This window comes from Symphodus melops (assembly GCF_947650265.1).
Source record: "Symphodus melops genome assembly, chromosome: 15".
Classification (NCBI taxonomy): domain Eukaryota; kingdom Metazoa; phylum Chordata; class Actinopteri; order Labriformes; family Labridae; genus Symphodus; species Symphodus melops.
The window spans coordinates 16,438,757-16,466,449 of NC_136705.1; the positions used below are offsets into that span (position 1 = coordinate 16,438,757).

General features: G+C 39.6%; 2 protein-coding genes across 3 annotated transcripts in view; both read left to right on the plus strand.

Annotated features, from left to right (window-relative positions):
* The window catches only part of chrm3a (cholinergic receptor, muscarinic 3a), a 94,809-nt gene extending 83,033 nt beyond the window's left edge, over window positions 1–11,776 (plus strand). For both annotated transcript variants that reach the window (XM_079363535.1, XM_079363536.1), the window contains exon 3: window positions 8,537–11,776. In XM_079363535.1, coding sequence (XP_079219661.1) covers window positions 8,556–10,511 — 1,956 coding nt within the window. In that variant the 5' untranslated portion in view covers window positions 8,537–8,555 and the 3' untranslated portion in view covers window positions 10,512–11,776. The remainder of the gene's footprint in view (window positions 1–8,536) is intronic.
* Window positions 11,777–13,811: 2,035 nt separating this feature from the next.
* The window catches only part of fmn2a (formin 2a), a 39,062-nt gene continuing 25,180 nt past the window's right edge, over window positions 13,812–27,693 (plus strand). The window contains exons 1-5 of the mRNA XM_079362806.1: window positions 13,812–16,262; window positions 19,067–19,230; window positions 21,953–22,105; window positions 23,470–24,269; window positions 24,774–24,915. Of these exons, the coding sequence (XP_079218932.1) occupies window positions 14,078–16,262; window positions 19,067–19,230; window positions 21,953–22,105; window positions 23,470–24,269; window positions 24,774–24,915 (3,444 nt within the window). The 5' untranslated portion in view covers window positions 13,812–14,077. The remainder of the gene's footprint in view (window positions 16,263–19,066; window positions 19,231–21,952; window positions 22,106–23,469; window positions 24,270–24,773; window positions 24,916–27,693) is intronic.

Sequence of the window (27,693 nt, forward strand, 5' to 3'; positions counted from 1 at the left end):
AGCAATATAAATCTGAATTTGGTCACACCATTTGCTCAAACTAACAGCAAAAACCAACAAATTGGTTGTTCATTCAGCAATAGCTGGTGCAAAGTCACATCCTAACAGGAAACGTATGTCCAATTGTGTACAAATAGAACAATGTGTGTGACAGTGGCTGTAACAGAGGGATATGAATGTTTCGCTACAGCAATATTTGTCTCAGTTTAGTTTATGACCATTTTTTTGTATATTATCCACCATGGTCTTTTCATCCAGTGCAATACATTAGCTATCATTTTTTTCTGACTTATTTTATTTTACCCCCTCTGCTTATCCTCCAATTTTTGCTATCCTCTCACTCTTATATCATGTCATGTGCTGTCAGGTAACAGATTCGTATACTCTAGTCCATCTTCAGGATGGACAGTTCTTGACAGTTAGACGTAAAGAAGCCTTTTTTTTCTTTTAGATGCATCCAAATTCCTACCGATATGTGGAGTTGAATGTGTTCTCATCTGACCCCTGGCTCCTGTACAATGGCACAGAGTTTCCTGACATATTTAATAAATTAAGCAAATGATGAATGTTTTGCCACATGGACTGTGATTACACTAAAACCAACATTTGAATGGGTATACTTGAGAGACAGCTGCAGGGATCAACATTTCTAAAAGTCACCACGGTGTTAGCAGATGGAGATGTTCCCCACTCGTAATGCCATGATAATTTTGTAAACAAATCGAATGTGTTCAGGCAAACATTTCGCACTCCAGAATTTTCTGGTATTATTGGACATATGATGCATGTAATCAAAGAGACATGGGTGAATTTTCACAGGATTTCCTCATTGAACTCAGAGGGTGTCATTTGTTGTTTGGTTTAATCTTCCTTGTCAAAAGAAACATGTAAACAAAAAAAATAAATCTCCCTCACTTTATTTTTTTGAAGGATGACTTTTCTGTCAACAATGTAGCACCCAGTATTTCATCCTTCTCAGTTGTGATTCCAGTGCCAAATGTTTTTTGTTTTGTTTTGAGAAGCGAAATAGCCGGCTTTAAGGCACCCCTTCACAAACATTTTGGGCGCCCCTCAGTTTGCTATAAACAACGTGTGGCACCAATACAAGCGGAAAGGCTAACTGATTCAAATAAAACTGATTGTACCTTACCTAAAAAGCCTCTGCATTTTTTTTTTTTTTGTAATCTTCGGGAACAGTATACGGGGTAGAACTAGGATAAATATTGGAGATGCTTTTTTCAAAATCCTAAGAGGTTAGAACAAAGAAAGGCTTCTAGACAGATGCAGAGCTGGCTAAACACTGAAGCTTCCCTGTTATATTGTGATCCCTCTCAGCACACAAATACAGAAGCAAAGCAGACCATCAAAATCATGTTTGTTTTTAATGCCTCAAAATTTTGCAAGGTGATTAACTGCTCATTGCCCAACCACCCTTTTTTATGGCATATTAGATCAGAGATACATTTGAAAGGTAAAACAAAGCAGGAGGAGACAAGATGGAAAAGAGGTTACAGTAGCAGTTTAGATTTGTCGTCAAAACTGACTCAAAGTGAAAGTTCCTCACAAGAGCTTTAAAGAGTAGCTTTTTAAAGGTGCACTGTGTAGTTTTGGTAGAGCAATGTGAAAGTTGGAGATTCTGTGGTATATGTTCAGAACTCTATATGCAATCTGTCCTCAGAGGAAGATGTGGTCCCTGGAACACTGTTTGAAGATAAAATGCTTTCGGAGAAGTTATGGTGGAGTGCAAGAAATCGTAACTCTCGTGGTAGCTTTAAGCTTTAAAAAGTGTTCCAAATTTCACTACCAAATCTACATAGTGCAACTTTACGGTTACAAAACTTGTTTTTTTTCACTTAATTGCTTTCAGATTGTTCACCATCTGGCAGAAATGCACAGATTTAGCTGAATAGCCTCAGACTATTGGCAGGTAGAGCTAGAACAGTTGGCTCCGCTTCCTCGTCCACAGCTTCTTCGAAAAAGTGATCTTGAAGTTTCGAAACAATCATCACCTACCACCATCACACATAGCGCTGATTGTTTATGTCTTGTCCAGTAAGTCATCTTTTCTTTGTCATATTTCTCACTGGCACACCATGATAGTGTCCATCTGCAGGTTTCACATCTTTGATTTTTGGAGGTGCTGTTAAGGCTTCACATAATAACACAGTCACTTAAGATCTGCCTGGAAATCTGTGAACCTTAAGAGTGGACTTTTGAAACACCGCTCATGGGCTCCAGCAGGTCTATCTACTGCCAAGGAGGCACTAAGTGTTTGTTCCTGTCAGCAGTGAGTACCTGACAGATGGCCTTGTGCTGTTTCACAACCCTTGTCACCATCTTCTGGCAACAAACCCCATCAGCAGCAGCTTGTGATAGATTTTAGCACATCCTGTGCAACCGCAAAGTCATTTTTTATTTTTTTTCAGAGTGAAGGCAAACACTTACATACTTCTTTATAAACCTTCTCTGTAATTGAAAAAGTAATACAATACATACAATAATTATTGAGAATTATATTTATGACGACTATATCCACTATGACCATCCCTTCTATCCTTAAGTTTTGAAGATCAAACTAAAGATATAAAAGATAATCCGTTGTCATAATGAGAGGCATTATCTACAATCTTCTGTAGGATTATCAGCATCTGTTACGGCCTGTATTAAATCAAGACTCTGAAAACAGACATGCACTAAACACATGTCACAAAACAGTGTTATGATATAGAGCTTAGTGGATTATTGTGTTGACTTAGAATAATACATATAGAAAATACAAAGTTCTCTTTATATTTTATCAGAGGAGACAATCGTCTTTTGCTGGTGGAAAAGATGGATGTTTGAAATTGTTTGAGAGTCTACTAAGTGCATTGGGAGAGTGGTTTTGATGTTTGACAACCAAATGTCACAGTTTGCAGCGTTGGAAAAAAAAGTAACAGTCTGAGGAAACCTCATCTACCTTCCCCTCATCATATTTCACTTCGGCACAGACTTTTGTTCAGTGGTGTGATGCTAACTACCTTGTTGTAAATGTGATTAAAACAAAGGCGATGGTGCTAGATCCACAATCTGGATCATACCTTTGTTTTTATCTATGACAAAAGAATCAATCGGTCAGCCCCTACAGGTATCTTGTTGTACATCTAGATCTGTTTAGCTGTAAAACTCCTGGATACTTAGGGTGTCTGGTGTTGACCATAAGAACATATTTTAGTTTTCTCATGCCGTGTAAAAGAGTATCCTAAGATACCGGATCTCTTTGTAATGTCTGAAATATAAGCTTGCTCATCTGGTGCTGACTGCCAAGAAGGTGATGGGGAGGACTGAAAACATCTACCTACAGCCAAGATGGTCCGTGTCAGACTGGCACAGAGAGTGTTGTCTGACCCTTCTCACTTCCTCAACCCTGAGTACGAGCCTGTGTTGCTCTGTATTGGTATGTGCATTTTTTGTTTGTGTGAATTTGGTTGATTAGAGTGAAAGCAGCCGAATGTTTGGCAGAACTTTGAGTCCAAGACCAATTTCCCCAAGGGGACAATAAACTGTATTGCATCGCATTGTAAATCTGCCATTTTGCCCTGAAACAAACGTCCTTTTTCTTTACATTTTATACTCTATCAGTATGCACAATGTTTGAGACTGAGATGATCTAGTTTATGTAAATAAGAGACCTAATTTGATTACAACATTGGGTAATACGAAGCTCTGCCTCTCGAACATACTGACTGTCCTCTTACCATATTACAGCAGTCTGCATACTGTATGACAACGAGAACCCTGCACAGCCAGTGATTGTAATCTCAAAGCCGTTGCTTGCATCTGTTGGTTTTATTAAATATGTGCATCCAATATGTCGTCACTCTATTGAAATTGCCAATGACAGAAATCTCTTTCATCTACCAAATCTACAGACGCTCCTGTTGTTGATGAGTTTCTCACAGCCACTCTATCAGTAGGCTATTCAAAGACTCTTCTCTGTTTTGTGTTGGACGTTGGGTCTCGTTGGCCTTGTTTGGAAGCATCTCTTTATTGTGTTCACGCTGATTTTGCCTGAGTTGTTTTTCTTTTTTGCGTTTGGCTCCAGCAAGAAGTACACATTACAAAAGGCACAACATAAGCACAGTAAGACTAAATTATTAAAAGTCCAATGATATCATCTGATGGTAATTTTACCTTACCATGATCTTCAGAAATTAAGGACATGTGTGTTGAAGTGCTGGCTTCTCTGTCAGCAGACAATATGTCCTCCTTCCAGAGAAGTGCAGGTGGTTTTAAAAGCCCCTTGGTTTGTCAGGCAAACCAACAGGAGTTGAAGCAATAAAAGCAGGCATGCAAAACCAACTCAGATACAACTGATTCTATTCCCTGACCAAAAAGCCTAAATATTTTCTAATAAGCTCCACGACCAGAGTGGCAAAATTAGGATGATTGTTGAAAATGCTTTGGGAAAATGGAGAGTTGTTAGAACGCAAAAAGTTCTCGATAACTGATGCAGAGCTGGCTAATTACTGAAGCTTCAGTGTCTGTGACATGGCAACCTGCGATCAGCTCTAGGGAGGAGGAGGCATGGAGAGACAGCTCTCTCCAATGTTTTGAAGATTAGCAGTACCCATTTTTAAACGCTCGGTGTCAGAGTTACATATTGCTCCTTTAACAGTGTTCTTTTTTTCCTTCAATAAACATCTTTTTGTTTAACCTCCATTTTCTACTGCAATATCAAACTTGTAGATTAGTATACTTTAACTGAAGGTATGCGACACAAAGTCAAAGTGACCAAGTTGCAAATTATAGCAGCTTTAACCTTTACTTGCACTTGACCATATAACTCATCCTTCCTCCATTTGGCTGTATCATTGCTTTGCTAGATTAGTTGCTGAAAATAGAAACCTTAAATGGCCAATGCGTGAGGCACCAAATCATTTAGATGGCTGCTTGGACCCAACTTGGATTGTGCTGTCCAACCCTGCTGGGACAAATGCCTAAAAATGTCAAGGAACACGTTGTGTTGCAACACAGTAAACGAGTATCGATCTCTCTTTGTATCTGAATCCATTACAGCTCCATGCCTTGGAGTCAGACTTAAGATGTTCAGTGTGGACTGGGAGAGGGAGATGGACACTATAATGGCTTCAGCGTAAAATCTGGTTGTCAGAGGTTGAGCTAGGCCACCCATGTTGGAAAAGCATGTTGTCATCTGCTGCATACAGATTCCATCTGAAAATGCCTTGATCGGATCCATTTTGCAGGGAAAACAAACAAAACAAAAGCCACTCTTCCTCTGTTGTGCTGCCAGTTTCTGCTCTCAGAGGACTACAAATGTAAATGTATGGTCATTAAGCATTGGAGTATGAGGCCGCAGCTAGGCTTAGCTGTTCCATGTGTGCTGTAAATATTTTCACTTTGGTTTAAGTCAATGTTGTGCAGGAAAATTGAGTCATGAATAAACAGCACACACATATTGACAGATATTTACATATACACAATGTTTGAGAGCACTGATAAGACAAGCATCTTTCTCTCCTTTAGTGTTGCTGAAATTATCTGACATTTTAGTTAGTTTGTTCTAAACTGGCGTGTGATCGAAATCATCTCTCTTGACTACTTGAATTGGTAACATATCATTTCTGATGTAATTGGTGACAGATTTTAATATGCTTCATAGTATGTGTGGCGGTTGAATTAAAGATGATGAAAGAAGTTTGTTGTTGAGCTGCATGATCACTGTCAACCGCTTTCCGACATAGTCTGCAGATTCGCTCGTACACAATGTACAGGTGGGTAGTTGTGTTAATACATAATAATAATTATAATAATAATAGACTTATTTTAAGTAGAGAGAATAAAGACATCTTAAGTTTAAAATAAAAATCAAATTAATTGAATGATTTGAATTCATTCACAAACGGACAAAAGGAAAGTTAAAGACCAAATCAAGCTTCTGCCAATATCACAGACAACAAATAAGCTTTTTATATATTATAACCATATTAATCAAACAACAAAGTGAACATAGTTCGACCAAACACTTGCTGTGTTGAGGCTGAGATCAGTGACTAGAAAGCACATGAGAGACATGAGACAAAAAACAAATAAAAAGACACAAAACACTCCACTTTACTTTGTCTTTTTTTCTTTCTTTTTTTTGATTTTCTAATTTCATTTTGTAAACCCCTGTTTTTAAATCTAGTAAAGGGAGCAGATGGAAAACTGATTCCCTCCTGTTAGGCCTGTTTTCTTCACACAGGCTCTCATAACCTAGTTAAAAGATGTTCAACACTTGTTGGCAACACATTTCTGTCTCATATGCTCAAACGAATTTGCTTCACCAAAAGTTACAATACGACTTTGTATTCAAAAGAGGCTTTTCAGTTTGCTGAATAAAGAAGTTATTGTTACACAGACACATGGAGATTGATCTTTTGTAACATTCTACCTCTGGTTTTGTTTCTCATATCCTGTACTTCATTGCAAATTAGATGTAGTCCTTTGATTATTTGAGTTTCTATGCATGTACATTATGATTCAATGCAGATAAGATGCTGTAAAAGGTGGAAGTATGTGCATGCTTATTTAACAAAGTAATGCATATGTGTAAGCAAACTCTTTCTATGTATGTATGGATTCAGTAGAGTCTCCTGTAGGGATAGCAGAGACTCTCCTGATAACAGTAGTGGCAGTGTGTGCTCAGTGTCACAAACTGTGTGAGTCGCTGCTGGCTACATGGGTTCTTTAAAAGCTCCATGGGATGTCTGAGATTATCCAAAGACACAGGTGCCCCAAAATACCTGCTGTGTGGTGAAATAGTGAAACATGAAATTGTTGTTTTACTTGGTCCTGCTCTGCTCACATTTGTTGGTCTGCACACGTATTTGTTTGTACATGTGTGTAATTGGTGTAAGATAATCGTACTTGTTGTCCGTGCTAACAGCTCATTAGTTGCTCCCCTTAACATTTACTGGCTCAGGTTGATGACAGGTTGAAAAAAAACTGTGTTGTAAATTTAAGAGATTTCACAATAAAAAAGAGACCCTGAGGTCAATGCTGCACGTTATTCTATCACATTTGATCTTCAATGAATCAATCAGTTTTTTGCCATATTTCAAAGTGATACTAAACAGTTTCCCAACAGAGAGAAAGTAAGAAAGTACACCATGATATCATCCTGAACATATCTTAAAAAACTCCAGCAATCATGTAAACATTCAAGTTTTAATTTGATGTATGTGAATATAAGTGACCGAGCTTCATCCATGTCATAATAATTTGTACTTTTTAATAATCTTCCAGTTATTTTCTAACTTGGTGTTTCTAAATTGACTTTATGTTGTCAGGAATTTTCATGTGTGTCAAAACAAACCCAAATATACAAGCAAATGAAAAACCCCACAGTAATTGTTAATTATGGCACAGCAAAAACTGAATTGAATCACACATGCTGCCTTACAAAATGACATCTCCTAACGTCATTATCCAATTAAGAAGAACTGCTTTGACAAAAACAGCAGGATGTTCTGTTTGTTGTTAGTGTTTCTGTTGTGATCTTCAATCCAATACCAAACAGCATCACATACAGGATCATACTCCTGTTAGCTCTTGCAGTTTAACCACTGTATTTTGTCTTTAGCAAGCTTTAAAATCTATCGGTCACATTGCTGATTTCTTTGATGTATCATTGTACACTAGATCAGATCTGATGAAAAAATAATTAAAAATCTGTATCATGAAAATTAGACCAAAAAACATTGTATTCGAAATGCTCGAAATTTCCCACGGTCCTGGAGAGCTTCCTCAACTCATTTATCTCCCTTTTTCCTCCCTATTTTTTTTACTTTGTGTAATATTATACTTAAAGATGAGGTCTTTATCATATAGCCTATAGTATCTGTAGACAAACATTTTCTTAGTGTCTCAGTGTCATAGTCTCAGGGTCATAGTCCCTAACCCATCCATCAGAAAAGCAATTTAAACACAAAAAATAGGCCTATCACAAGAAAACTGTTCAACTGACGAAGAAATAAAGCCAGAGCGGAAACCGACAGTACAATGAAGCTACATTTTAACCACCAGTTTTACCCACCACTGATCTGACGAGTGAAACACATGTCCCAGGCTTTGTGTTATTCAAGTTGAAATCCCTACACTTATGATAAAAAAGACGTGCCTTTGCGATTTGCTTGGTGTTAATAGACACGTTTTATCTGCAGTCATCCAGCTGTCAAGTCTTGTATATTCAAATGTTCAGTTGTAATTTTCTATATGGGTTTACAGAGTGATTCATCAGTGATTGTCAAACAGGATAAAACATGAGACCCAATCATCTATGTCTTCTCAGTGACCCTGCTCTGTAGAATAGGTTTCTAGCATCACCTACTGGATATGAAAAGAAATGTGAACTATTTGTATTCATGTATTTTTTCTTAATTTCCCTCTCACACTCTATCCTTCCCCTCCATTCTTTCTATTTTGCCAAGTCCCTTTTTCCTCCCCCATATTTCCATTTCTAACCTATTGCTCTCCCTTTCTGTCCTCTTTCTAGAATATGCCAGGACATAACTATGAGCTCAAACAGCACAGACCCCAGTCTCTTCCTGACTGCAAACACTTCAACCCCAGCAGACGGAGCCTACCCACAATCCAACGCTCTCCACCAAGGAGTAACGGGCGCTAGCCCCTGGCAGTTTTTTCACGTGAATAATCTGGATGATAATTTAACTTCCACCAGCACGCTTTTAAACCTGACTTTAGAATCACAAAATGGGAACAGAACTGTGGCCCCTGATTCCTTGGGTGGTGGGCATGTTTGGCAGGTTGTTCTTATTGTCTTGCTTACAGGCATGTTGTCACTTGTTACCATCATCGGAAATATCCTGGTAGTAGTTTCCTTCAAAGTTAATCGCCAGCTAAAGACAGTCAATAACTACTTCCTGCTGAGCTTAGCTGTGGCTGACCTCATCATCGGGGTCATCTCCATGAACCTCTACACAGCATATCTTGTTATGGGTTACTGGGCCATGGGCAACTGGGCCTGTGACCTGTGGCTAGCCATAGACTATGTGGCCAGCAATGCATCAGTTATGAACTTATTGGTCATCAGCTTTGATCGCTACTTTTCAATCACAAGGCCTTTGACCTACCGTGCCAAGCGGACCACTAAGCGAGCTGGGATCATGATAGGCCTAGCCTGGTTTGTTTCTCTTATTCTGTGGGCCCCAGCCATCCTATTATGGCAGTATTTTGAGGGGAAAAGGACAGTTCCCCCAAATCAATGCTACATCCAGTTTCTCTCAGAGCCCACTATAACCTTCTGCACAGCAATTGCAGCTTTCTACTTGCCTGTGACAATAATGAGTGTTCTATACTGGCGCATTTACAAGGAGACCCAGAACCGTTCAAAAGAGTTAGCTGGGTTGCAAGGTTCAGGGGTCCGTGGTGGGATAGGAGGTAGAAGTGGGAATGGTGGGAGAGGCAGAGCCCGTTTTGTCCACCAAACAGGAAGCTCGAGAAGTTGTAGCAGCTACGAACTGACCAGGTTGTCAAGGAGGAGGAACACATGTCGGGAGCTGGTTGGCCGCTTCCATTGCTGGCCTGGTGTACGTTCTTGGAGACCTGGTAGTATTCGACATGGTGAGCGTGATCCAGACCAGAGCAGCAGTGATAGCTGGAACAATATTGATGCAGCAGTGTCATTGGACCAATCTGGGTCTTCAGAAGATGAGGAATGTGGGGGCAGAGAGATGATTTCACAGAGTCATGCTATTTTCTCTATTGTTCTCAGCCTACCTGGTATAAAAGCTGCTGTAAATTCACAACTTACATCATGCGAAGATCTGGATGCAGCCTCAGAGGAAGATCCTCTCAGGGGAGCAGAGTACAACCGGGACAGCATCTCAACTCTCACCACCAACACCACTGCTGAAACTCCCGAAAATGAGGGAACAAACAGTTTAGAAAAGAACTATCACCAACGCTTCTGCTCACACAAGATTCAGTCAATGCCTACCATCCAGCCTAACTCTAACCAAGGCTCTCTGGATGGTCCCCAAACAACTACTACCACTGACAGTACTACCACCAGCACTGCTACTAAATCTCCTTCTGTCCCAATGTCTTTCAAAGAGGCAGCTATGGCAAAACGTTTTGCTGCCCGGGCTCGAACCCAGATCACAAAGAGGAAGCGCATGTCCTTAGTGAAGGAGAAGAAGGCAGCTCAAACTCTCAGTGCCATCCTCTTTGCTTTTATCATCACATGGACACCTTACAACATCATGGTGTTGATCAATGCCTTCTGCCAAGAGTGCATACCAGAAACCCTCTGGGAAGTAGGGTACTGGTTGTGCTACGTCAACAGCACAGTTAACCCAATGTGTTATGCATTGTGCAACAAGACTTTCCGTTCAACTTTTAAGATGATACTGATGTGTCGCTGGGATCAGAAAAAAAGGAGGAAACTGCAGTTCCAGCAGAGGCAGTCAGTGGTCTTCCATAAAAGGATTCCCAGGGAGTCCACGTAAATGACTAATAGTCTGGACTGTTGATAACACAAGATCTAAAGATAAAACATAGGACACGGAAAATGGAGGACAACCTTATTGATGTTTATGTGGAGTTTCTTTGCTCAGAAATTCTTGATGTATTTCTATACTGGTATGTCAAGCACAGGAATCCTTTGTGGTGGTCTTAAGGTGTGTGTTTGTGCATTTAGCAAAGCTGTTTGTATGCGTAACAGGTTGTATTAGGTGAGGTCCAGAGATGAGTACTGTCCCTCTTTCCTTGAAGAACTGTTTACCATTTCATACAAGTACAGCTAAGAGAAAATGAACTGATGAGTGGTAAAAATGATAGAAAAGGGCTTTTAAATGCTTTGCAGGGGAACTATTGAAGTGCAATTGACAAAAGGGTAAAATATATCTTTGTAAGGGGATGGGGGATTAAAATTTCTTATCATTTCTCTCTGTGGGTAGCTAGATCTGTAATGTGCAGAGTGGTTTTGCATTTCAAACAAAACAGTGTATCTGTAAAACGTCACTGAAAGCCGAGACAGAAAATTATTGTTTTCCTAGGCTTCTTCACAGTACTGATTTGACGTGCCATCCTCTTGACTGGCATTTGTTTTAATCAGAACTTCTGTAAATTGCCTTTCTACATGGTTATAGCTTTCCTGTGTCTGATTGAATATGAAAAAAAAAAGTTCTTAAATTGTGTCCTTACTTTCAGTCAAAAGAGATCTGTTATTTTGTGATATTCATCTTTGGGTTTCTAGATATTCCTGAGATTTTGAGCCAGTCTGAAAATAAATCTTCTGATGATCTGAGTTGTGAATATTTTTGTGGCACTACGGTTAGTGAACTGCTGTTGTGTTCAATGTAATTCTTGTGGTTTTTATGGTGGAGACAAACAGTACATTGGTTGTGTTTTTATGTACTTGCAATTCTCTGTCACAAGTTATGATTATATGATGACAATATGCTCTTTGTGTACATTTGGATATTTCTGACTTGATACACAGTGATTTATTGCACACAAATATGTCCATTTATAAAGATGTGTGTTTTGACTTTACAATACCTTTTCCATTTCTAAAATAAGATACTATACATCTGTGGCTCTTTGTAAAAGGACACCCTCTTTGGTAGAGCAATGGCAGCCTCTAGTGGTGTTAGAAAGACCTGTTGTCAAGGCTATATTGATGTAAGTCCAATTTTTACATTGCAGTATCACAAATCCAATTTTGCCAAATTGAAGTCAAAAAAGCAATTAAAGAAACAATATTTTAAAATTCCGTATTTTTTATTGTTGTTCACACTGTTTCTATTTACTTTACAGAAAATGGGTGAAAAGCATACACAAAAGAGTTATTTTGAATTAAACTTGTAATGCTCATCATGTTATTTCTTAAGTTGATGGTTATTTGCCACACTGAAATCTTCTACATTGCCCAACACATTAAAGGCAGTGGAAACACTAAATGTATACAACTGGAATATAAAAAATAAGTATATATTTATCACACACATGGTATGTATTATTAGCTGGTGTTAAAATTCCATGCCTGTCATGTTTAGAATATTTTTACTGCTTGCAACTCGGTGTGCTAACGCTTAATTACATTTACAGCATAATAAAAGATTTTTGTATTTGCACATCAGGATTGTCAAGCAAAATCTAATCTTTGTTTAATTTCCTTTTTTTCACATTGATTCATATATTTTAAGTCAATGAACAGCCCTTTGACTTAAATGTTCCTTTTGCAATTTATGATTGTGTCATTTACATAATTGTCTTAATTTAATTATATTTCTATTTTCACCTAGCATGAACTATTTTTATTTTGTAAATCTATGTTTCCGTTTTGACTCTATTGGTCACCAGGACTTGAACGGACGACCCCCAGTTCTCAATCCAAGTTCCCACAGACTGAGCTACTGCTGTCCCCAGGAGTGGAGAAGCTGGGGATTGAACCCGGGGCATTCCAAATTATTCAGTGAGATGTTCACACACATGATTGGTACCTGCAACTGTTGAGAGGACACCGCTGAAACTAATTTAACAACTTGGTTTAAAAAGCGACATACTGTTTCACAAACTGGAAAACGTAATGAAATGTTAAATATCTTGTGTGGAGTTTTTCAGGACTTTTACTAATCAATATTTAAATTCCAGCACACATTCATTCATAACAGAGCATTAGCACCATACATCTAATTCTCACCAGAACCACATTCAGATGTGGCCTTTTACTGTTCAACCGTTCTGTATGCATGAAGAAGCCTGAAGTCAGTGAGGGGAAGTCTCAGACAGCGTTAATAGGAGATGGCCAAGAAAACCAGACATGTGATGAGAAAAATACCAACTTCATGTGACCCGGGCAAGGAGTGGCTCATAAGACAAGACAGACACTCATTTGTGTTGTTTTATTCAGTCAGTGCTGAAACCTCGAGGAGACTCCGTCAGTCAGGCAAGTACTGTGTTTTTATAATATGTACATTTTTAAATCAAACTGGCAGGTTTATCCATACTGTTTTCAATTGAGGTTAAATATGACTATTTGGCCAAAAATGGCTTTGTGTTTTAACTTATCCTCGAACAAATGTGAGCTTGCATTTTCCCTTTCCAGTAAGATTCCTATTTCTAAAATGTATGTGTATTTCTGTGTTTCCTTGCTTAATTTAAAGAGGTAAATGAAATTGCTTACTTGTGATGAAATGTGACAAACATTGTTTTAATTCACATTAAATGGCTCCTCTGTATTTGTAATCTACTCATAAACATTGATAATCATGTATGCCTTGATTTCGGACATGATACTTGAACTAGTTTGGACATGAGCACTGCTAACTTGAAGAGATACTCACAAAATGAAATGTTGGCCATCTACTTTTCTGTTCCCCTTAATATAAACTAAATTTGTCATCTGGAAACATTCAAAGGTATTGTCAGTGTCAAAAATCTTTGCTTTTTTAAATGAAAATACCAAGAGTGATTTGTAAAATCATTTCAATGCAATTTTTTTATTTATTTTTTCCCGAGGATAAGTATGCCAATACGATCTAGATTGAATTATCCGTTTATCCTAATAAGTGTTTCAATCTAAAAAGCTGGAACCTGAAACGTTATGCTTTTTTCTGTCATTGAAAAGCAAAAAGTTATCAAGCAAGTTTCTGATGAAATTTCTTCAGACTGGTTACTTTAGATTATTTAGTTCATTTATAGACCAATCAGTTCAATTATCATATAAATATGTTACTGTGAATTATGAATAATGGTAATCACAGCGTAGCTTTCATATTTTGTCGGGTGGTAGTAATAGACATATTGTTGTGATGAAACATGCAATGGAGCTTATAACATTTGGACCTCGATAAGTATAAAAAAAAAAAAAAATGTTTCCTATGATAGCCTATAAACAATGCACTACCATTACCTCATGAGGCTTCTGAGAATAAAATACCTTTTCTTTTTTTTAATGCAACACAAAGCTTCGATAACAAATGCATTCATATGATTTGAACTTGTTCCTTTTTCTTTACTTTAATCTCTCTAGCTCTTCACCACCTTGTTCGTATCCACAGTGTTTATCATGCATACTATTAAGACGGTGGAGACCCAAGTGCCCTTTCTTAAAGAGAGTTTCTTCACCACCACTTTCAAAGGCAGGAGGAAGAGCAGTGTTACCAACATCCTCCGGAAACAACAACAACAGCACTCACTCCTGAGTCTACAACAGCAGCAACAACAATGCATTTTAGAGCAGCAGCATCAAAAGCAATTTCTTTCCACTGCGGTCGAAATTGGACAAGGACAGAGCACTCCAGAGCATCAACGCCTTGCTCGCTCAAAGAGCAACCCGTTATGCAAGACGGTAGAGCATGCAGGAGCAGATGGGGATAGAGAGGAGGAGCAAAAAGGGAGTAAGGATCAGAGAGTGAGCGAGCATGAGCTGGGGAGGAGGGAGGCAGAGCGGGGAGTGAGTGGTAGAGAGCCCGCGGCTGTCAGTGCCAGTCTCCTCCTACTTTCACAATCAGCATCAGCAGCACTGGGGGAAGCAGCATCATTCTCACAGCTGCCTCTAACTGTGGTGGGCAGACAGCAGGGATCAGATATCTCTGAAAGGGCTCTGACCGACAGAGAACCAGCAGTAGTCCCGGAGAAATCACAGCATGCCCAGCAGCTTCGACCCCAGCAGCATGGCCTGTTAGCCAAGGGTGTCCGCCTGCTGAGGAACATGGGAAACCAGGAGGCAAAGCAGAAGAAAGGAGCGGGACATGGTGGAGCAGCAGGGGATGCAGCCTGTGATGGTGATGCTGACGAGAGGGAAGTGGACAAGAAATCTAAAAAGTCCCAAAGTAAGACGAGCAAGGGAGGAGGAGAAAATAGCAATAAGAAGAAGTCAAAGTCAGAATCGAAGGTTTCTGTGTTTTCTGGCATGAAGATCAGGAAGAGTTTATCAAAGGCCAAGGGGTTGTCCAAGGATGACGTGCTGGACGATGACAGGTCAGCGCCCTCAGGCAAATCAGGGCTGAAGCCTGGTGTAGAGGCGAGTCTGTCAGCTGACGAGATTGACTTGCTATCAGATGTCGAGGGGGATCTAAGCCACTTGACTGCAGAGAGTCACCATTCTGTGGTAGAAGAAACTTGTCGGAAAACAAGTTCAGGATCAGATGCTGACCTCTACAGTTTTCACTCAGCAGCCGCTGAAAATGAAGACCTGCTCTCTGACATTCAGCAGGCCATTAGAGACCAATGTGTTGCCAGCGAAAAGGTACTGGAAATGGTGGCTGAAAGTTTGATCACTGAGAGGGACAAACCATCTGAGAAAACACCATCTGAGCTGTGGTCTAATGTGGATACAGATGTTTCCTCTCCCGCTGTTCCTCGAGAATGTGCGCCTCTAGAAATGAATAAGAAATTAGAGAACGACAGTTGCGAAATACCCATGTCAAGGAATTCATCTGGTCCAGGATCCTTAAGTGGGAGTGGTCCACCATCATCCACACCAGACACAGAAAGAAGCAGTGGTAGCATTTTTCCCAAAACAAACAGCACATACAGCTTCCCTGAAACTACCACCACCACCAACACCTCATACGAGAGTGCTGAGGAGCCCCAGGATGACCTGGAGAGCCCCATTTTGCAGGGGGGTCAGGGAAATCTGAGTGTGCCATGTGTCCGTTTGGATCCTGTGGTGGCAGGAGCAGGTCCGATTGGGTGTCACAAGAGTGTGAGTAGCATGGACTTGTCAATTGAGAGGGAGGCTGAGGAGGAGGACATTCGAAGACGAGACTTCCTGTCACTAAAAAGAAGGAAGAGTAGTATGTCTTTTAGTCAGCTAACACCAGACATTGGTTTTCAGCCGAGACGGAAGTCGTCATCCACTGTCAAACTCTACCCTCCAGTCCACCCCTCCTATGTTAAAACCACAACTAGGCAACTCACCTCTCCAATTGGCTCTCCCATTACCAGCCCCAATGTGCCCAGGAAGATAGATGTCACCATTGGTGCAGTGGACTCCAACAGGGCCCAGCAGTTTAGGAGGCACAAGCAAAGATCCTGCTCCATTGCTGGGCCACTCGGTGTGTCTACAGACTGGCTCACAGAGCTGGAGGAGCTAAGAGCAAGGCAGGGTGATGGAGCCAAATTCTCAGAGTCTGAGACGATAGAAAAGAGTCAAGCAAGTGGGATTTACTGGACTCTGGGCTCCAGGAGAGCACATCATGGACGGAAGAGTTCCATGTCCACAGTACCTTACCTGGATGTCTTCTCTGGTGAGTCACATATCACACAGGTAGCTCAATTGTGTATTTGCATTAAAATCATTCGTAGAGATCAAGACCTGTTAATAATGCACTAAGCTCTCTCTAAATTATTATGGGTAAGTTTTACAATAGTCATTAACAACATAACGCCACATGGACCCCCAACATGCTGGATAGTATTGTTCTTCTGTGGTAGCGATTAAATCTAAATATATTCATACAAACGTAGTGAAATAACCCCCCCCTCCCAAAAAATAAATAAATAAATAATAATAATCCTTTCATCTTGTAAGTAAGGTAATACAGAAGTAGTTGTATTGTGGAGCGTTATGATTGTATGGGAGGGTTTGGGGGGACTTTAGCCAATGAAATGTTCCGTGGATGAAGGAAAATATGAATGGAAAGGTGCCAGGAGGTCTATCCCCAGTGAAACACATGAATGAAGAGGCACCTGTAAATATGGAACAAAAATGCTTTATCATCAGCTACTGGATGAAGCCCATATTAAACCCGAGTCTTTGTATGGCTATTCATAAAGACCAGAAACAAAAATAAGGCTAATAATTATAATATCTGTGTTTCTATTGTCACCATATCCCATCAAAAATACTAAAACAATTGACATCAATTCCTCATGGTATAAAAATTCAGGTTAATTACCCTTGTACCCAACTGTAGAAGTGAAGCTTGCTTATGCAAAACTTCAAGAAAAAGTAAGTACACTCAAGTAGCACACAAATAGACACAAATGATACACAGTACACACAAATAGCTGTGTAATTTGCAAGTATTTAAAACAAAATAACTAATTTGTTTTGTTGTGGATGTTATATGTTAAGGAATTGATAAAAATAAACAATTTTACACAGAATGATTGAAACTTGTCACTGTAATGGTTGGATTTAGTAAAGCATGTTCATCGTTTGTTTATAACGTTGAAGCTCTATGGCATAAAGGATACACATAATTATATTTTAGTGAATACAAGCCACAACTGATGATAGGATTGTTTTTGGGCCACAAGACTTTCCTTAAATGTGGTAGAAAATCATTAATTCTAAATACTTCTCTGCTTTCACAAAGCATCATGGTGGGAAAAACAAAGACTACTTCTATACATTTGAATTGTCAAATGTATTACTTATTGTTTGGAATCCCTGATTTGGTAAATTTAACTGTATTTGCTTGGTCTTAAACCCCGTCCTCATTTTAGATTAAGTGATTATGCAATGCTGCTGTGAAATCATTATGGTAATTGCCCCGTAATTTAATTTCTAATGACTTACAAATTATGACATTACAAACATTAGGACAGCTTGAATAACAACTTGTTGTTTCAAGCTCATGAAAATTATGATGAAACAGTGGTGGTTCTTTATTGAGAAGTGTCTTCAGAACAAAAGGGTTGTTCTAATAAAACAATGACACTTTGTTTTCATGTCTACTGAAGTGCCTTTCAAAAGCTCAGCTGCTCTCCAATGTCTGAGCCCGTGCCCATAAATCAAAGGACAAAATGACAACACTGCCACCCACCCGAGGCGATACCATTCACTCATTCCACTAGACACAAAAAACAGCACATGCACTGACACACACTCACACACACACACACAGTCCACATTTGGGGATGTTAAACCAAAGTGACAGTTTATCTGCATGACAAAAATAAGTCCTGATATGAAATCCATTCACATTTCGTCAGGTTAATTTACTGGAGCCAAGTAAAGGAGGTCTAATAAACCTAAAACAACCAACCACATTTGACCTGTGTAACATTTCATGCTACAGTAGGAAATGCTGTATGCTGTGCCGATCAGTTCATGTGGTTTAGACGTTGCTGTATGTCTGAGGATGTGAAAGGAGAGAGGAGGGGTTGTAGAGTCAAGTCCAGAAGCACAAAAATCACATTGAATTGTTTAAAAATAACACATTCACTGAAACAGATTACATAACTCAGTCTTTAAATGACAGGAAGTAAACTGATATGACTCTGGATTCATGTAAGAGTAATTCCAGGTCATGAGTCTTAACGGTTGTATTTGTTTCTGTGGATTACATCACAAACTTGACTTCACTGTACTCCAATCATTGGATACATGATACATAGTCATATGACTAAGCTTATTCATTCATTTTGTGTTTTCTCCTGAATCACATGGGTTTTTTTTAAATATCAAGCTGGTCTGATCGAACATTGTGTCATGGCTTATTTTCTAAGTATTGGACACTTTTTCTTTGAAGACTTTGATGTCAGACATTTCCAACTGGTTATGTGGGCTTCTGCTTGTACCAGATTTTTCTTATCTGGGATCCAAAACCTGCTCAGGGATCTGGAGATTATGACCAATCTTGTCATTCAGTAATCAGACACAATATAGCCTACAGTGTTTTTCAGTGCATTATGTACGAGTGAATAAATGCTGTAACATGAACACACGTTAATCCACCAAAACATAGTAGTTTGAAAAAAGTAAAGAATACAGTTAGATTTACTGCTAACTTGTATTTTGAATTTCATTTAGCTTTTGTAAATGTTTGCACTGCACAGTAACACCATTTGTCTTATCACCCACATGTAAACGGTGTGAAGAGAGTTTGCATGTGGAGGTGTTTAATTATCACATCTGAAACTGATAGTTTTCTTTTTTAGCCTTTGCTTTATATAACATGTTATCTACTTTATATGCTGACTTATCCAAAAATAAGTACAAGTACAGCTTATATTTTTCTGAATATTCTTCTCCAGAATAAAAAAAAAATGGAGCCTCTTGGTTCAATTGTATTCTTCCACTTCACTTCTCCTTTGTTGTCAGGTCGTACTCTGTTGGACCGGCTGTGCACACATCATGGAAGTGACTCTGCAGAAGAGGAGGCGAAGGCATTCTGTCAACGAATGTTGGTCCAAGGTCTGCTGCACCCCTTCAATGACAGCGCCATAGAGCTACATGGTGAAAGCACTGTATCCACAGTCTTCAATGTAAGACCTTTATCTACAATTTTACCACACTTAGTTCACAAAAACAATGGCATGAGTTGCATGATATCGTCCTAACATGAACTGACGTCATTGAGGTTTTTGTCCAGATAAAGTCTTAATAAACAAGACAAAACACAACATTTCTGTGCAGCAATGATTTTTATGATAGCCTACTACAAGGGAACTATTATAATTGTTACGAATAGAAAGGTCAACATTTTACACTTCAAAAGACAATAATTTCAGCTACTATAACCCAGCTACATTTCTGCCTAAAGCTACCACATTGGGATGAATCTTGTTCGACATTCTCCAATCAAAGTGATTTACCTTTAGGCCAGGTAAAAGGCAGCATGTGTCTAATAGATGATAACCTCCAACAATGTTCTGTAGTTTAACGTGATATACAGTCATCAGCTTCATGTAAAGCTTACCCTATCTATGTTTCTATATTCATTGCTGTTTTACTGTAATTCCTCCCATAAACCTCTAATTATATGGAGAGCAGATGTGCATGGATACAAATTTCATGAATCTTTCATACTCCATCCTTGTAATACTTGGTTCAGACATCTCATATGCATCACATTCCCCTCTGTTCACCACAGCCACTGTTGGAGCCATTCCTATCAAATTATCCTTGTCACTGGATCCACCCATCTGAATTACATAAATGTTGGTAAATTTAAGAAATTAGGCACAAACACTTTTGCTTTCTAAAGTAGAGGTAGAAAGGCTGCTCACTAGCCTGAGTAGCCTAATCAATGCTATTTTAGCATATCATCAATGGAGATACCTGGTTTTAAAGTTTTGCATTGGAATACATTTGGATTTGGATTATTATAATTTATGTTAATTTCTCCAGTACACGAGCATTAAGGATGCACAGCTCACAATTTAGGTATGTCAAACCTGTTTTTTCAAACCTTGTTATAAATACTGGGAGGTAGCCATGACTATATGTGGTCTCATTTTTTGTAGTGTGAATATTTTTTTTTGTCCGTCATTTAGGCCTATCTTTACAGCAACTGAACAAATACAAATCTATATTCCATGTAGCAAATACCTACAAAACTATTGGAATTATTTCCCCCTCAACTGTAGGCCTATACTTAATGTTTTTATTTGAATACTTTGCATTTTTTAACACTAACATGTTTTTATGGTAAACTTTACAAAAAGTTATCTTTCACAACACATCAGACTTGTATATATAGCTTGTACATATATCGTAAATGTAAGTGAATAAAGAACTGTGCGGAACATATGTAGGACCATGGGGACTCATGGCTGCCCTGTCTTTAGACTCCTATCTTGTTGTTTTTCTCAGTTTAATACCACTGAAAGTAAACAGATTAGTGCTGGCTGCTCAATGCACCTCCCCCACAGATGAACTTGCATGGACATTTAAGAACATGAAGGGGCAAATATGCATAACTAAGTCCAAACAAATGACATATGAACATAAAAAAGAGAGGCCATACATATACAAATCATGCATGCTCTAAGGGTGTTCACATGAATGCATTCCTTAAATATGCTTCTTATTCTGTTCTGCTCACATCATGTACAGTACATTGCAGGGCACTTCTTTTTATCTACAACCTTGCCACATGCATACTTCCTTTATATAAGGAGAGCCTCGGACAGTATACATGTTCCAGCATTTCCTTGCATGATTGGATTAAAGCAGTCCCTGTGACACTACTCTTAGTCACACACAAATGCAAACACACATCACACACACACACATCTGTGCTTGCGTAGACCATCTGCTGACCATGTTATGTAACAACTCCACGTGCCCTGAGCTCGGGCTGCTCTTCCCCAGCTAAAAGCTCTCCATGTCAGGATTGGACCAATGCCCATACTCTTCTTTTGTCGATGTGTGTGTGTGTGTGTGAGAGAGAGAGAGAGAGAGAGAGAATGTGTGTGTGCATGTGCGTGCGTGTTTGCGTGCATGCGTGCGCATTTCCACAGTCTCTATCTTCTTCAGTCTAGGATTTGGCCCTGAGTCCTGCATTATTTAACTTGACCAAGAATAACCTTTGCTGTTGCTTTTCACAATGGGATGTCTTTGTTGTTGCTCTCTTTCTCACAACAATCTCTCTTGGATATATTCCATTAAATCCCTCACCATTAACTTTCAAACTATGTTTCCTTATTTGCTTTATTCCATCTTTCATTTCATTTCCACCTTTTTCTTCTCTTTTTCCATTTTCCTGTCCTAAAATATCCATTCTTCTTCCTCATCTCCTGTTTGTCGTACATTGAGAGTGATGTGTTTCTTATTCTTCATACCCCTGAAACTAAAACACTCCACCAACCTCATTCAGCTTGAAAAATAGGGTTTGTGCAATGAATAAATGAGCATAGCATATAACAACAACAACTCAGTTTAAATCGACATTCTCCTTTGCATTCTCCACATGTTCGTATGTATCTTTACTATACAATTAGCTCTGTAGGAATTGGAGAAATGAAACCCCTAAGTAAGGCAATATGATTGTTTCCACACTATAAGCTGTCAGGTATTGCTACCATATCACTGCCTCCCCTGGTGGATGTTATTAACCTTTAATTATGGTGCATCCCACCATGTGCACAACTGTTTGCTCTATACAGTGAGAACTAGTCCCTGGTGGGATCTTTAAGTTCTAAGAACAAACATCTAACCTCATTTACAGCATATGCACTGACTTGTATTGTTATCTGCGTGCAGGAGGAGCAGCTGTACACGTGGGCCTCTGTAGGCCTGCCAGTGTCTTCTCACCTGTGGGAGCTGTATGGGGGGCGGACCACAGGCAGAGAGCAGAGCTTCAGATCAACTTTAAATCAGTCATCAGTTAAGACCCCAGGAGTCCTACGCTCTCAGGTGTGTACATTCTTCAACTATAAATACTTTACAGCATGCTCACCCTGTCTACACTCTGCATAGGGTTTGCTTTGATTTATAGTAATTCTGTGCTCTATACTATTGTTATAGTTATAAGTGTAAAACTTCAACAGTTTATTGCCTGTATTAAACTCTATATGCAAAACTCTTTACAATAATTGTTACACTTTAAATGGCATATTCAGTTTGATTACATCTTCCTGCAAGACCCACTTTGTTTTTTTGATGTATGCAGTGATAAATTGTGAATGTCTTTCATAGCGCAAGACTGCCTCTTACGTGATTTCTTTTATAGAAGTATTATTATGAACGAAGTCCACATATACAAATAAAACATATATTGTAGATGGGAGGCAATATTGTTACGTTTTCAGCACACACACATTTACTGAATTGCCCTGCATACTGGCAGGATACTAAGTCCTTGAAGGCGTTAATAGATTAGAGTTACAGTATATGGATTATAAAGTGTTTTTCCTCATCCTTAAATTTCTATTTTGTTATTCTTCTGTGCGATACAGAATGAATTGTGAGAGGAGTTTAATGGAAAAAAAGACTCAAAATTAAACTTTGAATAAAAGGCAGAATTAAAACACAAGACTGGAAGATTAGTTATAAAGCCACATATTTAAGAAACACAATTCAATTATACAAATTAAGGGATTCATATTTAACTTGATTTTTAAACTGGAACTACAAGAACTTGCGCGACTCTGTTTCTCTAATCTCTGTTTTGTTACTTATAATTTGGCCCACAAAATCTTTATCAGAGTAAATCCCCGCTGTAAATGGTTCTTTGTCCACCAGAGGTCAGGCTTGTCTTAAAAGACCTGTTGGAATATCACAGTGAACCTCCCTGTTTCCCAGTTGCATTAATAAATGAGAAAGTCCATACTGCCTGAATATTCTCCTTAAGAGCCAACGATGTAACCACAAGTGGGGAATTTTGCTAGCAGACATGGACCATCCCCATGTGAGGCCCAACGAGACATTCTGTCTCTGGGGTCAAATCTCTCGCCATCCCCTCATCCCTGCACTAACCAGACTGGAGCCAGAGGTCTGAAGGAGTCTAGACTTCATAGACTTTCTTGACCCTTCTTCAACTCATAGCATGTCACTTTGCTTTCTTAGTTATGGGTGTTGCAGTCTTTATAAAGTGCCACATATCGAAAGTGAATGTATCTGTGATTTAACAGCTATTCCATATGTTTCCAAAAAAATAAAGAGGCCAGTTTCATCAAGGAAAAAGCACAGATGTGTTGTTTTTATTTTCTACAGTTTCCAGTTTTTAACCCTGATGTGTTTGCTTGTTAATTTAAATGTCTCTTTTTGTTTGCTGACAGACAGAATCGTGCAGGTTGAAATCAGCTCAGTCTTCTTCAGAGGATGAAAGCTGTCTTATCCCTCAGCTGGAGAGGACTATCGATGACCTGCGGACTAAGGTTGCCCTATTGGAGGGCCAGCAGGCCTCCTTGTCTAAGGACGGCTCTGATAATTCTGGCGCCCTGGGCGCTGCCAACCACAAGGCCTCACAGATGAGAGGAGGGCCGTTAGCAAAGACGAGCAAGGAGGTATCTGTGCAGACGGCGCCCCTGGAGGAGGGGTTTAAGTTTGTGCCTTCCAGTGGAGAATCAGGGGCCGTGTCATCCTCTGTTTCATCCTCCATCGCCATATCTGAGAGTTTCGTTTGCATGTGCCAGCAGAAGACTCAAATCAGCCTCCAACCACCTCCAGTCTCTGGTGGTGCTCCCCCTCCTCCTCCTCCTCCTCCACCACCTCCTCCTCCCTTACTTGGGCTCGGATCCTGTCCACCACCTCCTCCACCTCCTCCTCCACCCCCAGGTTTTGGTCCTCCACCTCCCCCTCCACCACCAGGTTTTGGTCCTCCACCTCCCCCTCCCCCACCTGGTTTCGGCCCCCCACCTCCTCCCCCACCACCGGGTATGGGCCCTCCACCGCCGCCCCCTCCACCTGGAATGGGCCCCCCTCCTCCACCCCCACCCCCAGGCTTTGGGCCTCCACCTCCACCAGGCCCCATGCCCTCTATGATGGTACAGGAAGCTGCCCCTGCCAAGGCAGCAATCGAGCCCCCCAAGCCAATGAAGCCGCTATACTGGACCCGCATTCAGCTGCATGCTAAAAAGTAAGGATATGCTGTTATAAAAGTGAAGATAGATATGGATCATTTGCACACAGGTATTCTCTGAACAGTAGAGAATTGAGAGGAAGCTTGTACACTTAAGATAAAAATCGACCAAGCACTGTGACGGTAACCTTGTGGAAAATAAAAGTGATGTAGTCCAGGCATTGTGGTCAGCATTGGATAGACTTGAACCAGGTTTTCTTTCCTTAAAAGGACTCAGAATTGTTGCTGAATAAACATCTAGGAATAGACTACCTGATTCACTTGCAAGAGTGAAAGTTGATACTGAATGCTAAATATTATTTGCACTCTGACTTATTTTACAAGTGCATTAATTTTAATCTTAAAAAAAATGAAAGAGTAATAGAAATAACATAAGGGTATGTGGAAATGTTAGCAGCATAAAATTTAAACGTAGGAGTGGACTTTTCCAAAAGTTCATGGCTAATTAGAGTTTTCCTATATGCACTGTAGATAATTCTCTCATTATTTTTCTGTCTTTAGACCCGTAGGCTCAATTGTGTGGGAGAAAATTGAAGAACCCAGTGTGAACTTTGAAGAATTTGTAGAGCTATTCTCCAAAAGTGCTGTAAAGGAAAAGAAAAAGCCAATTTCAGACACGATCACCAAGTCCAAGGCCAAGCAGGTACTGTACAGTATCTTCTCAAGTTTTTTTTATTTTTTATGTGTTGATCTTTTTGTGTTTGTCTCCATATGCAGCAAACAAACAAACAAAAATATCTGTTTTGATTTGTGCTTTTAAATGTGTGTGTTTAGCCTTTTGTGTCTTCTCGGTCACCAAACATGACCCTCTCCAGGGTTTCTTGGTTGTAACTCATCCGATGCCCCATTCCTTTTCCGTCGCGCCGCTCTCCAAGCTCCTTTGAGTGGCAGGAGGAACTGCTTCAGCCAGACAGTGATTATGTGGTGTGAGCTCTGGCTCCCACCCGACTCCCCCATGACCATCCAGTGGCACCGAGCCAAAGTCTCGCGTGCGGTGAGGAAACCTCACAACGGTGATGACTATTGAGAGAAGGGAGGAAAAAAGTGGGGGAAAGAGAAGCCTGGGAGCCGTATATCGTGATGTGGTTCCTCCCATTGTGCTTTCTGTATGACTTAGTTTCATGTTTTACTTCCCCAATGCCCTTTATGTCACTCCATCAATCTGCAAGTCAACCATTTGATCTACAATTTAAAGCTGCTCCAGTCAGGATTTTTATGTAAATGTACTATTTACCCAATTATGTGTCTAAATCATGGAGTAAATGACGTTGCAGCAGAGAAAAACATTTCAGCCCCTCTAATCGAGACCTGGCTGTCACTGAGATGAAATGTTGCTCCCAAGCAGTCACGCTGTCGGGAAATCTTCTTAGTTTATTGGTAATGACGAATTGAAATATAATAACAAAACATAAATATCTGTCTTCAAAAAGGTTCCAGTTGAAGGCCAGACCTGATTTAAGATTTATTTAACTGGTGGTTTAACACCTCTACCATCAAAATGTAAACAATCAAAGTAATACAAGATCTTCTTTGTGTTTTAAAGTCTGAATTTCCAAAGAAGAATCTGTACGAGATTTGGAAAAACACAATGTTGTGACGTAAAAGTATTTGCCTGAGTTTAAATGCTCTTACAAAATAGTAATGAAATTATCCAAATAAAAGAAATACTTGTTTTTTTAAAGATTATGTTGGCCTTTATGTAGATGATAGGACCGGGGCTAGACAGGAGAGTGGATGAGATATTGGGGGATAACGTTCGGCAAAAGGGCCGACATTCGGCGTCTCACACCGGCTGCCTGCTTCAAGGACTACAGCCTCTGTGCATTGGGCGTGTCATGTAACCTTTAGGTCGATGGTTACCAAACTGTTTCTGCTGGACTATGGCAGACAAACATATTGTCAAGCCCCCCCACCCTTCACCATACACATCTACACATAAACATACACTAAACACGATGACTGTGACAGAATAGCTATGTTAGTGTTTGACAGCAAATGCAAAAAAACAAACAAGTGGCTTTAACAGAGGAAGCAATTAAAGGTGTTACTGCAACATGACACTTCCAAATCTAACCACAGGCATTGCTTTAAACACATTATTTTAAAACCTGACTCCCTAAAAATTGAATTACAATGATAACATTTTTAATTAAGATTTAATGTCCCAGACTTGCAATAATTTCTATGGCTAGTTTGGGCTTGTTTTGTGCTACAGTTTGTTTTAGGTATGGTATGCAGCTGTAGGATTGCTATTCTTACAGTATTTCATCTTCAATGTTCAGCCATACTTTGATAGCAATACAAAAGAACATGCATTGTTTTTATTTAGCCTTGCCACGCCACCCATGTCATAGCTTCTGGCTTGCCTTAAGAGGCATGCGCCCCACTCTGGGGATCACTGCTCTAAGCTATCTAGTTCCTCAGCTTCTTAGTGTTTTAGTCCATGTGAAACCTTTTACTATGCTTAATGCTAGAATTATGTAATCTTCAATGTGTAATGAGTCAAAGGCCATCAAGTGGAAACATCTTCAGAAAAGGAGAGAAAAAAGCTTTTATTTAATACAAAACAAAGGCAACAGCAGAGGGAAATGTAGATACAGCAAAGTAGATATGCCATGACGCACTCTCTGAGCGGTCAGGTGGTTTCTTCAAAACTGAAAATATACAGGGAGACAGGAAAACCATAATGAGTGTCCTCTAATGTTTTAAAACCGACTTTCTGTTGTATGCTGTTCTGACTGATTAAGCTTTAAATAAGTCCAAAACAACATCATGAAGCAGACCATGTTGTCTCTGTTTTGCTTAATAGTAAGGTGTAACTCCCTCGATCTTTCTGCATTCTCTTGGTATGTAAGTTTATATACACAAAATGATGCAGAAGATAATAAAATCATTAAAAAGAAACACTCAAACTGACTAACCTCATGCTGGAGCTGACCTTGGACATTTCCTTCTCATAAAGCACATTTACTGCCATCTCCTACTACTTGTAGCTCTTCCCCCGTGTGTTGAGTTCAACAGTTTTTTTTGTGTGGTTTTTTTTCTGATGAGAGGACACAAGCGCTCTCTCCAGAGCCACCACTAGAGAGCAGGTTTGACGTCAGTACTCGGCCAATTTAAAGACCTCTGCTGACATCAGTGTCAGTGTAATGGGGAGAAATATTACCAGTGACACCTGCTGTCAGGTGCTGACCCTGATGTCTGAGCGCAGACAGGTTTAAAAAGGGAGCTGTCTCATAGTATATGCTGCTGTCCTTTTCATATGGAGGTGAAATGGAGTTAAAGAATGTTTTGCTGGTTTATTTGACATGTTTGGTTTGAGATTGAAGTTTGGGGGCTTTTTGTCTCGGCACTCACGGCCAACCTAACAGTGTTTTGACTAATGCTTGATTTTAAAGATGCAACATGCAATTTCAATTCA